This window comes from Leopardus geoffroyi, chromosome A2 (assembly GCF_018350155.1).
Source record: "Leopardus geoffroyi isolate Oge1 chromosome A2, O.geoffroyi_Oge1_pat1.0, whole genome shotgun sequence".
In the NCBI taxonomy this organism is placed as follows: domain Eukaryota; kingdom Metazoa; phylum Chordata; class Mammalia; order Carnivora; family Felidae; genus Leopardus; species Leopardus geoffroyi.
The window spans coordinates 156,903,881-156,918,234 of NC_059331.1; the positions used below are offsets into that span (position 1 = coordinate 156,903,881).

At 38.6% G+C, this 14,354-nt stretch overlaps 1 protein-coding gene across 5 annotated transcripts in view; it reads left to right on the forward strand.

Moving 5' to 3' along the window:
• The window catches only part of LOC123606991 (probable maltase-glucoamylase 2), an 86,141-nt gene extending 76,882 nt beyond the window's left edge, over positions 1-9,259 (forward strand). Inside the window, exons 46-50 of one of the 5 annotated variants that reach the window (XM_045495939.1) lie at positions 1,328-1,377; positions 4,668-4,841; positions 6,176-6,395; positions 6,513-6,958; positions 7,088-9,259. In XM_045495939.1, coding sequence (XP_045351895.1) covers positions 1,328-1,377; positions 4,668-4,841; positions 6,176-6,395; positions 6,513-6,958; positions 7,088-9,127 — 2,930 coding nt within the window. In that variant the 3' untranslated portion in view covers positions 9,128-9,259. The other 4 variants (XM_045495938.1, XM_045495941.1, XM_045495940.1 and 1 more) reach the window with 4 other exon arrangements.
• Positions 9,260-14,354: the final 5,095 nt, after the last annotated feature.

Here is a 14,354-nt window from a genome sequence, read left to right on the forward strand (position 1 = left end):
ATACTATATTTATTCTCATGCCAGTACTACAGTCTTGATTACAGTTGCTTTGAGTAAATTTTGAAATCAGGAAGCCAGAGTTCTCCAACTTTCTTCTTTTTTAAGAAAGTGCATTTTTTTTTTTTGAGCAGATTCCTTCAACCTTGGTAGTACTAATATTTTGGGGCTAGATAATTCTTTGTTGCTCGTGGTGGCATGACTGTTAATTAAAAGATGTATAAGGGCAAGAACAAAACATGAAGTGAAACTGTCTTTGAAGAAATAGGAGTTACAGAAGCTACATGAGAAGAATGAGTAAAGTAGACATCTACTAAGGATGATTTCAAGGAGGGGATGTGTGGGGAAAGGTGTAAAAACCTGAATATTGTGAAGAGATATTTAGATTTAATATACTGTGTCACTGGTGACTCTGAAAAGATCAGAATCAGTAAAAAAAAAAAAAAAACATAGGGACTGAAGTGTAGGAGATGTTGGACTGAATTATGAGTTGAGTACACAGACATAACAAACAGAGGCTACCTTTTTTGAGATAAGATGGCACTAAAAAGGAGATGTGGAGATGCGGTGGCTTGATATAGAGTCAAGTAAAAGGGTTTGTCGGAATGGAGTCCTTTGGAGCCTAATTGGAGCCTGGAGGAGCAGAGAGGGTCTGGGGAAGAACTGGTGGAGTAAGTTTTGTAGAGGCAGGAGGGCTTGTGAACTAGAGCACTGTGGTGGGATGATCTAAGAGTAGGGAGAGAAGAAGAATGAAGATGCAGATAATGATAGTGAACAATCCATTTTGAGCACTTATTCTGCTCATGCAGCATGCCATGAACTAGGTACTATTATTATCTCCATTTTACAGGTGACAGAATGTTAAGTTACTTGCCTGGGCTTGTACAACAACTAAGTATAGAGCAGGGATTTGAATCCATGCCAATCTGACTTGAAAGCCTGAATTCCTCACCACTGTCCTCTGCTTTGAGCCTTTATCATCATAGCCGTGTCAACTCTCATGGCTACATGCTTCCTGTCTCGGCACAGAAAAAAGCGATCACTAGCCTCCATGTTTCCTCATCTGGGGTATCTATCCTGAGTTCAACCAAGATCTTCTACTTTTATAACCACTTTTTATAACCACTTGACCCATACTTGAAACATCCTCTTATCTGTACATCCCCATGCTACCCTGGGGTGAAATAGTCCCTTGGCTACTATCCTTAGTGTTCCTCAGAGAGGTCATGATTATCCTGATTGGTGACTATGACCCCGTTGACTGAATGCAACATTATCTGCTCTAGTTGAAGCAACGACTAGTCACTTACTCTTTTTTTCTTACTTGCAGATACCTATGAAAATGGAAACTATTTCTTGGCAAACTTTATAGCAGCTCAGGTAAGACTATTTTTATTGAATTTTATAAATCCATTCCCAGTCAGCTGCAGGTTAAGCGTTATCAGTTCACTGTATTGAAATAATACTCTGCCTCTTAGTAGGAGGAACTTCCTGCCTTTACATTTATAAATTGGGTCTGTCGATAACTAATATAAGGATAGTCCTTGTTTTGACAATTACCCAATATGCCATCATTCTCTAAAAAGATGCTTGTAATTCATATAATGCTGGTTACAAAATGAGTCCTTAAATGTACAACGTGTTTTCTGGGGATGAAACAGCATTTCTTGGCTAATAATATTTTGCAGGATAAATGCTAGATCGGTTATCTATTGCATAACAATGGTGTGTAACAAACAACCTCAAAACTTCAGCAGTACGTAACAATACATACTTATTTAGCTCATGAGTTTGTAGTGTTTGGAAGTTCTGGTCAGATGTTATGGGCTGGACCTGCCTGATCTTGGCTGGCTCACATGCATCTGCGCTCAGTTGCGGAACTGTTAGGCTACTAGGGTGATCCTGGCTGTGCTCACTCATACCTGTCAGCTGGCTCTTCGATGGCCTAGGATGGCCTTATGGGCAGGTCTGGGCATGACCTTTCATGACCTCAGAAGAGGGCAAAAACAGTAGTGGAAATGCTTGAGCACTTTTTAAAATCTCCAATTTGCAGCAAGTTGACTACTATCCTATTAGCGAGGGAGAGTTACATGGCCAAGCTCAAAGACAAAGGTGGAATACAACGCCCCATCCAGAGAGAGGGCATTGCCAAAATTACATAGAAAAGGGTATGAATAGGGAAGGGTGAATAATTAGAGAAATTAATACAACCAATCTACCAGGCATGTTAAATGATCATTCTATGTCAGACCTGGAATTTGCTTCTCTATAATTTTTACCTATTTGCATTTAAGGAATAGTATAACACAAATCTATTGTCTTTCATACATAATACTGCTTCAGGGATTTGAAGATGTCCATTGTGTATACTCTCTGTCTTCTCTCGGAATTATACATCTGCAGGCAAACTTCACACTTCTCCTGTTTTGTGCTTCTATGGGTTTCCAGATCTGATTATTCTGTTTCGACCACAATTAGTCTAGATTCCTCTTAAAACATGGTACCCAGGACTGAGAGAATATCTTATTAGAGCTGCATTAGCCAATATGATAGCTACTAGCCACATGTGACCATTGAGCACTAGAAATGTGACCATTTAACTTGAAATATTTGAAAGATTGTAAAATACCTCATTAATATTTTTATATTGAATAAATGTTAAAAAATAACATTTGGGATATATTGGGTTAAATAAAATGTATTTTTAAATCAATTTCTCCTATTTCTTCTTACTTTAAAAATATGTGGCTATGAGAACATTAAAAATTACATATATGGCTCACATTGATTTAGAAGCCCTGGATTTTAGTTCTATTTCTACTGCTAACTAGTTATTTAACCTAGGGAAGGCACTTCCCCTATTTAATATGTGTTTCTTGATGATAAAACGCCTGTAAATAGTTTCTAACTCTAATATTCCATTCTTCTGTTATTCTAAACAAGGGATAAATAAATTTGTATTTCTCTGTGACACTTGATGGAATTTTTTCTAAGGATCAGTGGCTTGAAATGAAAGAACGCTTCTAACTTTCCCTGTGGGTAATTATCAGTGGTGTTCAGGGGTGCCTGGGTGGTTCAGTTAGTTAAGCCTCTGACTGTTGATTTGAGCTCAGATCATGATCTCACGGTTCATGAGTTCGAGTCCCACGTTGGGCTCTGTGCTGACAGCACAGAGTCTGCTTGGGATTCTCTGTCTCCCTTTCTCTCTGCCCCTCCCCACCGTGCTCGCTCTCTCTCAAAAATAAATAAATAAACTTAAAAAAAATTACCAATGGTGTGCTGGCTGGTACAGGGTTATGCGGGTGTGGGGCTGATTAGTAGCATTTGCTAATTCCTGTGGTGTAAGTACTCCCACCATTTTAGCCAATTTCAAGCTATCAACTGGCCTGCAGAATTCTAGGCAACTTAACGGTAGGGTCTCTCGAATCAGTAAGTGCCAACTGGCTTCAGCACACCCATTTACTTCAAGTTCTATCCATTTGTCTTAATTTCCCCTTGATTCTGCTTGTGCAATCAGTCTCAAAGTCTTATTAAATTCTCCATAAAGACAATTGAACATTTTTTTTTCTTTCTACTGTTGCCAGTTAAGGAGTTTATACCATCATTCTATTGCCACTATCCCCTTGATTTATTGTATAAAATCTTCATTATCCTATCTTACATTGTAACCAGTCTTATTCCTGTTGGCTCAGCACCAGCTACCGTAGCTCTCGTGCTCAATGAATGTGCCTTTCTTCAACGTGTCCCTGCCCCCATTCCCTTTCTCATTTCACCTTTCTAACTCCATCCATCCTTCCAGGCTTCCTGAAGTTCCATGTCCTTCCTAGGTCCTCTCTTGACCACCCTATTCCACAGTGATTTCTCCTTTCTCTCAACACCCATGACAAATATTCACTATGATTTTCTTTTTTTTTTTTTAATTTAAACTTTAGCTTGTTAACATATAGTGCAATATTGGTTTCAGGAGTAGAATTTAGTGATTCATCACTTAACATATAACACCCAGTGCTCATCCCAACAAGTGCCTTCCTGAATGCCCAATCACCATCTAGCCCACTCCTCACCTACTTCCCTCCATCAACCCTCAGTTTGTTCTCTGTTGTTAAGGGTCTCTTGTGGTTTGTTTCCCTCTCCCTTCTTTTTTTTTTCATTTAGACCTTAATCATGCTCTACATTGCCACTTATCTCACATTGGTTTAACCCTTGTGTTGATGCTTAATCAAGTTCATGATTTAGTCAAGTCCCTATATTTGTTGCAAACTGTCCTTAGTCTAGGGACTGTTTGCCATAATTCTTTGTTCACCCTGTGTTAACTCACACAGTACAATGCTCAGAGCCCCATCATGATTCCAAACGTATCTATATCATTTAGCTGCTCACTTCACTCCCAGAGCCTGTTTCCTCATCTGTAAAACTGAGATAATGATGCTTTCTTTTCAAGATCCTTATAAGAATTAGTAACAGTATAGGTAAAATAACTTTCGTAATGTTGGCATTATCAAATTTGTTGTAGCAGGTACTCAGGAAGTGTTTCTTCATGAGGTGTTTAAGAATTAAAACAGTAAACCAGCACAACAATACTAATTTGAGGTTTCTTAACATTTTAAAGTGAAGTATAGTCTATCAGCAGACGTATTAAGTATTTTTTTCTTTTTACATATTCTTTATAGAACATATTGCAAATCCAAACCATGCACAATAAGTATTTGAGTGACTCAAATCCACTGAAAGTTGGATATATTAAAATCTGGGGGGTAAACTCTACTTATGTGACACAAGTCACTTTTACTTATGACAACAAGCAATTCATGGAGAAGAATTTCAAGAGTGACCCTTACAATCAGGTATGTCTCAAAGGAATATTATCATATTATAAGTTAAATTTATTATTCTGCCAAATTATCACCACTATTATCATTCTTTTATGTGCTTCTATTTGAAAGGCTATAGAGATATGTGCAATAGCATGTTCATGAAAAATTGTGCGTATCGAATCCTGTTGTGAAATGTGCAACATCGGCAGTCTTCCCAATGTAGTCCAGGGATCAATGTTTAGTAGTCTGATGAAATCCTTTCCATGTGTTTCCCAGAAATGGTGCTATGTGTTAAGTAAAGTTAGCCTCTCGGGCTAGCATCACAAAATTTATTTGCTTCTGTGACAGAGGCTAAAACAAAAGAAGAGTGATCCCATAAAAATTGTTGGAGATTTTCTCCCTTCTTCCTGAAATTACTCCCAGGGAAATTAACCCCTGGTCAAATTGATAGATCTTGTAGTCTGGTGAAAATTGGCAGTAAACTGTGGTCATCATCAAAGTGAATATGTCCCACCTGTGATGTGAGGTAAAATTATTTGGTTAACAAAACAGAGTGACATAAATAGCAGATGCTACTAGACCCTCTAGCAGGGTCTGCTGTAGGAGATGCCTATGCGGAAGACAAATTACCAGCAGAGGTACCAAGAGTAACCACAGAGGGAAAGGTATCCCACGTTAGAACACTAGACCTGTCCTAAGTATGAACTAGTGACTCTTAGGTGGGATCATTCAGAAGGGAAAATAGGTAAGTATAATTCCTGTTTTCCAAGCAGTGAAAGAGTGACCTGCTAATATCTGGATTTTGGAAAACGCCCCTCTGAACACTCAGATAGCTTCTCTCTCTCTAGTCCTTTCTAATTATCTACTTCAACACATTTTTCCTGGACTATTGTGTTCAAGACCACCCTGGTTAAGACTGATGCAGAAAATTTCTCAACACCTTTTTTTTTTAGGAAACTTAGTAGCATATCAGATGCCTATTATATGCCAGGCACTTATACTCAGCATTGGGGATGGTGAAACATGAAACCAGCCTACCTTTGGGAAAGTTAAAATCTAGTGGCAAAGCAATGAGATTTTAATACATGTTGGTTTTTATCAAAGCCTCGGATACTTGAAAGCAATGTGGTTTGGCCTGATGAAGTGGAAAGACACAGATTTCCAGCACAGGGATCATGTACACAACACATCCTTCTGTTTATCTGTCTGGAATCAGTGACCTGGAAAGGAATCTATATCCTTTTATTACTCTCTGGAAAAAGAATGAATACATCTGTTTTTGTTAAATTATAATTTGAAATATGCCTTAAATATAATGTTTAAGTAGTTCTGAAACACCAACTTTGTCTCTTATTTTCTGGCAGATACTAACAATTCAATTGACTGACAAGATTATCAACCTGGAAAAACTAACTGAGGTTACCTGGATATGCGGTGGCCCTATAATTTCCACTACACCTATGACAAGTACCTTCCCGACAGAGTCTCTACATCCTTCTACAGTTACGACTAAGGCTACCACTTTTGAAACTGTTATCACTAGTTCTGCGAGTACTACTACGACTCTTCCTATCACAACCACTCCTTTCCCAACAAGTACTATGGAAGATACAACAAATACTACTATTACTAATACCACTACACCATCCTCTACAAGTACCCCTACTGCTAGCACTAGTACTCTTCCTATCATAACCACTTCTTTCTCAACAAGTACTATTGAAATGACAACTAGTACTACCAGTTCTGATCCCACTACACCATCCTCTACAAGTACCTCTGCTGCTAGTCCTAGTACTCTGCCTATCACAACCACTCCTTTCCCAACAAGTACTATTGAAATGACAACTAGTACTGCTGGTCCTGATACCACCACACCTGCCCCTACAAGTACTAATACTAGTATTAGTACTCTTATCACAACCACTCCTTTCCCAACAAGTACTATTGAAGTGACAACTAGTGCTGCTGGTCCTGATACCACCACACCTGCCCATACAAGTACTACTACTAGTAGTAGTACTAGTGCTCTGCCGATCACAACCACTCCTTTCTCAACAAGTACCATTGAAGTGACAATGAGTACCAGCAGTTCTGATGCCACTATGCCATCCTCTACAAGTACTCCTGCTGCTAGCACTAGTACTCTGCCTATCACAACCACTCCTTTCGCAACAAGTACTATTGAAGGGACAACTAGTACTGCTGGTGCTGATACCACCACACCTGCCCCTACAAGCACTACTACTAGTACTAGTACTCTGCCTATCACAACCACTCCTTTCCCAACAAGTACTATTGAAGGGACAACTAGTACTGCTGGTGCTGATACCACCACACCTGCCCCTACAAGCACTACTACTAGCACTAGTACTCTGCCTATCACAACCACTCCTTTCCCAACAAGTACTATTGAAGGGACAACTAGTACTGCTGGTCCTGATACCACTACACCTGCTGTTACGAGTACTACTACTAGTAGTAGTACTAGTACTCTGCCGATCACAACCACTCTTTTCTCAACAAGTACTATTGAAGTGACAACTAGTACTGCTGGTCCTGATACCACCACACCTGCCCATACAAGTACTACTACCAGTAGTAGTACTGGTGCTCTGCCTATCACAACCACTCCTTTTGCAACAAGTACTATTGAAGGGACAACTAGTACTGCTGGTCCTGATACTACTACACCTGCTGCTACAAGTACTACTACTAGTAGTAGTACTAGTGCTCTTCCTGTCACAACCACTCCTTCCCCAACAAGTACTATGGAAAGTACAACAAGTACTACTATTACTAATAGCACTACACCATCCTCTACAAATACCCCTACTGCTAGCACTAGTACTCTGCCGATCACAACCACTCCTTTCGCAACAAGTACTATTGAAGGGACAACTAGTACTGCTGGTCCTAATACCACTACACCTGCTGTTACGAGTACTACTACTAGTAGTAGTACTAGTACTCTGCCGATCACAACCACTCTTTTCTCAACAAGTACTATTGAAGGGACAACTAGTACTGCTGGTGCTGATACCACCACACCTGCCCCTACAAGTACTACTACTAGTAGTAGTCCCAGTACTCTGCCGATCACAACCACTCCTTTTGCAACAAGTACTATTGAAGTGACAACTAGTACTGCTGGTCCTGATACCCCTACACCTGCTGCTACAAGTACTACTACTAGTAGTAGTACTAATACTCTTCCTGTCACAACCACTCCTTTCCCAACAAGTACTATTGAACTTACAACTAGTACTATTATTCCTAATACCACTACACCGTCCCCTACAAGTACCACTGCTAGCACTAGTACTCTTCCTGTCACAACCACTCCTTTCCCAACAAGTACTACTGAAGTTACCACTAGTACTACCCATCCTGATACCACTACACCTTCCCCTACAACTACGGCTAATGCTACTACTACTCTTCCCATTGCAGCAGCTCTTTTCCCTACAAGTACTATTGAAGTTACAACTAGTACTACTATTCCTGATACCACTATACCATCTGCTACCAGTACTACTGCCAATACTAGTAGTATTCATCCTATCACAACCACCCCCTTCCCAAAAAATACTACTGATGCTAGCACCAATACTAGTGTTCTTATTACCGCTACTCTTTCCCCAATAAGTACCGATACCACTACCATTAATAATAGTGTTTTAATTACACCCACTGCTTCTCCTATGAATGTGGGTGCTAATACTACTAACAACAGTTTTCCTATTACGACTCCTTTTTCTGTAAGTACTTATGATACAAACACTGCTATTGCTATGGTAACGACTTCTTTTACAAGTACTGATGTTGCTAGCGCTGGCAACCACACTCCTATTACCAGTTCTCCTTCCCTTACGATATCCGGTGGGAATAGCACTAGCATTACTATTCCTACAACGTCTACTCCTTCTTCTACAGATATTTATTCTCCTAGCACTAGTGTAATAGCTAATACCACCACCAACACTGTAAACGGTACAGGGCATGCAGTAAATATTACTGATGCAGATAACTCTAACAGTGTTCCATATAACACTACCCATGTTTCTATTCCAAATGCTACAATGGCCTCAGACACATTAATGACTGTTCTTCTAGACACAGCAGCTCACAATCAGGTAACAGCCAACTCTGCAGTTAGTTATTTACCTATTGTTGCAACTAATGCTACCACAGATAGTACAAATATTACCATATATGCTTTAAACACTACCATACTTGATAGAACAACAATGGATGCTTCTACTCCTGTATCTACCTACATTGCAAACACCGTAAATGCTACTCTAGTTCCATGATTACTACTCGAAGCAGGACAGTTACTATGGACCTCTCTTTAAAAAAACTATTACAGGGGCACCTGGGTGATTCAGCTGGCTAAGAGTCTGAATCTTGATTTCAGCTTAGGTCATGATCTCACATTTCATGAGATCAAGCCCTGCACTGGGCTCTGCACGGACAGTGTGGAGCCTGCTTAGGATTCTCTCTCTCTCCCCCTTTCTCTCTGCCACTCCCCAACTCTTACATGTGCACACACACACACACACTCTCTCCAAATAAATACATAAACTTGAAAAAAACAAGTATTACAGATATAAAAAATGAATGAACAGATACATGATCTTATGCTACGTAAGTTTTCACAAATGTTAACATTAGCTTTTACATATATGGCTATTCTGAGCACTGTAAACTTTGCAGATATGTCTAAAGATGTATCCATGACTACTTTTATAAGTGTAATTAAAGAAGGCATGGATACTTCTTTTGCAGCCAGAATATATACTCCTATTTTGAAAATTATAACTCCTGTAGTCCCAGCAATTAAACTGTAGATATGTTATACATCTTTGCTAGAGACTTCATAGATAATTTTGGTAGCTCAGATAATACCGTATTAGGCTCTGTAAATACTATCGTTTTAGGTGTAGTTATTGAAGTAACCTAACTTATTCTTGGGTTACAAGACATGATACCATAACTGACAGCACTGGTGATATGGGGCACTCACATGGCCAATAAAGCAACAGTTATTAATATCATAGTAGATTATTTAATTAGCAATGTTAAAAAATAATGCTTTATTTTCTTAGGGACTTTCCCACATACCATGGCTACCAACATAGCAATTCACTATTACACATCTTGAAAGTATTATTCCTTCTAAAGCAATCCTACATCCTAGCTATAACTATAGATATGGAAAGTGCTATCATTATAGATCTTGTACATACTTCGACTCTAGGAACTAAAATAATTACATTAAAAATATGATTACTTTTACTACTATAGGAAATAAAATTGTGATTATAGATGTTAAAAACATAACTTCCTAAACTTTGCAACCACTACTTCCATAAGTGCTACTGATAGTCTTACTACAAATTTGAGAAGTACTTTTATGTGCAGATATTAAAAGTACTTCCAGGTAGTTACAGTTCATCTGAGGAGATCATTTTAGGCCCTTGATGTTACGCTGAATGGCTGGATTCACTTACAAGTCTCCAACTCTTCTGTAGACCAGAAATCACGCAGATGGAGATGGATACTTAAAGATATGGCTAGGAGAGATAGTCTCTGCCCTGGGGTCAGAGTTATGGTTTACTTTTTCTCTTACCTACCAGCTTTTCCATTATTATTCCACCATGAAGACTCTCCTTCTGTGTTAGGACTTTCAGCATGTTCTTGGTCTTTCATATCCAAATTTACTATTTTTCCCTTGGTCTGTTACTTTCTTAGATTAGCCAGATCCCATAAAGAGACTCATAGTCATAACTGAATATGGCCAGTTGAATGCTCTTGAAGGCTTAACCCTAGACAGTATTCTCAAAATGTAGTTTGGGTGCCCATGGGAGGCCACAGAACTCTTTCTGGGGTTCACAAGGCCAAATCTATCTTCATAATACTACACCATTAATTTCCTTTTTCACTCTCATTCTCTGTTAATATACAGTGGCATTTTCCAGAGACTTTATGCTGTGTGCTGTCACAGTAGATGAATATAGAAACAGACACAAGAATCTAGCTGTCTCAATTAAGACATTAAACAGATTTACGAAATACAAAATATCATTCTTTTCACTATTTTATGCTTTGAAATATAGCTGTTTTTCATAAAAATGCATTATTTATGTTAACATGTAATTGATACATTGTATTCTTGATGAATGAAAAAATAAATATTGCATAAAGTATTTTACAAATGACTCAATTTTAATTTCAAATGCAGTACATGTTAGCAAATATAAGCCACCTAAACCAAGCATAAGGTCTTCGTTAAATTTGAACATAAAGGGGTTGTGAGACCAAAGAGTTTGAGGATCACTTCCCTAGGGCCACAATGGCCTGGATCCACTCTCGGGTCCAGGTCAAATACATTGAACTTCCCCAGCACTCAAAAACTCCAGCATCTGCGACTTGAGGTTCTAACCACACATGAATGTCTACCCCCTACTGCACACCTATCTGTGTAGCCTTCTGATCTAGCACCACACCTGTCCTGTTGTCTGGCTGGCCTGACAGAGTTCCACATGAGGGGCACAGATTCCTCAGTTAGTTGCATTTGCCTTTTGAAGTCTTCCCACAAGCTGTGGCCTTCTGAATACAGTTGATAGATCTTCTACCAGGGTATGTATGCCTCTTAATTTGACCTTTCAACTCCAAACAAAACAAAACTCATAATTCCAAACTGTACTAGTGGCCTTGGTCATAGACTCCCTCACTTGTTTCTTTACCAAGGGAGCTTCAGTGCACTTATCTGATGGGCACCACAAACCCTGATATGGGACAAAGTGCTCTGTGTCCTAAGACACATGGGAGTCCTGCTGCCAACCCACCACACTGAAGCAGATTAGTTGGCCAAAGGCTTCACCTAAAACACTTGGGATTTGGAAAACCGAGGATAAATTTGTTGAAACAACCATTGTTCTTTAGTTACTAAAATTCATTCCCTTTGTATAGAAATCAACCATAAGTGAAAATTTGGGATCTTGTAAAGGTAAGTACTCCTGAAAAAAAGAACAACAACAACAACAAACAGAACAGGAAAAAGGAAACCTGACTTCAGAAGTTTGAAGGAACTTGAGAACTGAAACTTGAGAGTCTAGGCACAAGATATGATCCTGGAACCAAGTTGAGAACACCTGGAAAGAGAAGAGATAAAAGCAAGTGTCAGCTTGCTCCTTCTGGGTCTTGAGCTTAGCTGGACCCTGTGCTTCTGTCAGACCCTAACATGGATGATATACCCCATTGGGCCAGCTCTAAGAACACCACCTGCTACGAGGTTGCTGCAGTGACTATGGCTATAGGTAGACATGTCTTCCCTTGCCTCAGTTTCCTCATCTATAAGATGAAGGAAACATCAGAACTGCAATGTACATGGAAATGCATTTTCAGTCTGTAGAATGCCATACAAATTTTATTGTTAATCCACTGAGTGTCCTTATGTCTATTTACACTTTTCTGTTCTTCTTCCCCTATGTACCTTCCTGATACATAGCGGTTTTTCCTTTGAGCTGGTACTTTGTAATAAGGCTATTCTGAGTCTCTTTTTTCAAATGTTTTCAAATGCTTCACTGCTCAATTAAATAATGTCCATCTTTTCCTCACTTTATACAATAAATAGATACAACTATCCCAGTTTTACGTTATTTTTCTATATTTTTCTTCAACTTTTTATACTTGCTGCTATTCATATGTTTCCCTCTAGAAAGAACAAAATATATGAACAAAAACCAGACAAGAAAACTTTTGAAATCGCCAGTAGAGTTCATGTGCAGTGTGTATGTGTATCGTGTGTGTGTGTGTGTGTGTGTGTGTGTGTGTGCGTGTGTGTGTATTTTCATGCACATTATCTTACATAGCAAACATCATATTTTCTGCTGGTAAATTTTTCTCTGGTTTGTATAATGAACTTTAACATATCAGTGTTTCTTCATGCTCTTCAAAGAGCCCTGTTATTTGATGGTGATTCACTGAATAAATGTGAGCACTATTGCTTGGAGAGGCTTTGGTTTATCTCCTATTCTGGCAGTGAGATATTGAGTTGCACAGTGTTTTCCCCAAAATGACTTATGTTTAGTCTCTGCACTGAGGTGTGGACAGGGTGATCATTGTCTCTCAACTTATCTGCATGTGCTTATACTTCTATTCACTTAGGTTTTGTCTAAATAGGATATAAATGTTGAGCTGTTCATTGAAATAAAGCATACACATTTTTACAGTCACACCACAGTGAATGGGATGTGAGGCGAGATGGGGTTGGCACCGTGCTGGGAGGAGAAGAAACAATTCTCCATAGCTGGAGGCACTTTGATGGCACCTGGTGATGGAAAAACCTCAGAGAAGGTGATCTCAAGCTGGACAGACACTGATTCATTTGGGCACAAGATGTTTAGAGATCTTTGGGAAACTGCTTTTACCCACAGCTGGAAGTGTTATCATATGTTAATTTCAAGAATAATACAAAATATTCTAATTTCAAATTAGATAAGATTATTTTTTGCATTTTATAAAGCATCTGTATTCTTATTTTTTAAATTTGTTTTTAATTTGCATCCAAGTTAGTTACCATATAGTGAAATAATGATTATTAGGAGTAGATTCCAGTGATTCATCTCCTGTGTATAACACCCAGTGCTCATCCAAACAAGTGTCCTCCTTAATGCCCCTTGCCCATTTAGCCCATCCCTCCACCCATAGTGTCTCCAGCAACCCTCAGTTTGTTCTCTGTATTTGAGAGTCTCTTATGTTTTGTCCCCCTCCCTGTTTTTATATCATTTTTGTTTCCCTTCCCCTATGTTCATCTTCTTTGTATGTTAAATTCCACATATAAGTGAAGTCATATGATATTTGTCTTTCTCTGACTGACTAATTTCACTTAGCACAATACCCTCTAGTTCCATCCACATTGCTGCAAATGGCAAGATTTCATTCTTTTTGATTGCCGAGTAATACTCCATTGTATATATACACCACATCTTCTTTATCCATTCATCCATCGGTGGACATTTGGGCTCTTTCCATACTTTGGCTATTGCAATTTAGACAAGATTATATTTTTCTTTCTGGTAAATTAAAATTTATAATTATAACATATTCTATGACCTTTATGAAGATATATATTTCTAATTCCAGCTTAAGGAAAATTTAGTCTTTTATTGGATTATTTAAATAGATGGTTAGTCAGATACAGAGTTTATAATATAGATGACAGGCTATGTTATGGATGTAACACAAGCTTATTTCCCAATATATGCCCAAATGAAAGCACACCTGAGTTGGAACAGACTTTAGGGATTATGTAGTTTAAAACTGTTACGTCCTAAAATTTCCTCTAAACTGTATCTTTCCAGTCTTCATCATCATCTGACTAAATACTTTCTTGAAGGGTTGCCCATTCAATTATTGGGCAGTATTAATTTTTAAAACATTTTTCCTGGTACAAAGATGAATTTTGGCTCCTCAGAGATGATTTCATGAGCTTTAATTTCACATCCTAAACCATGTCTACGATAACCTTCCATT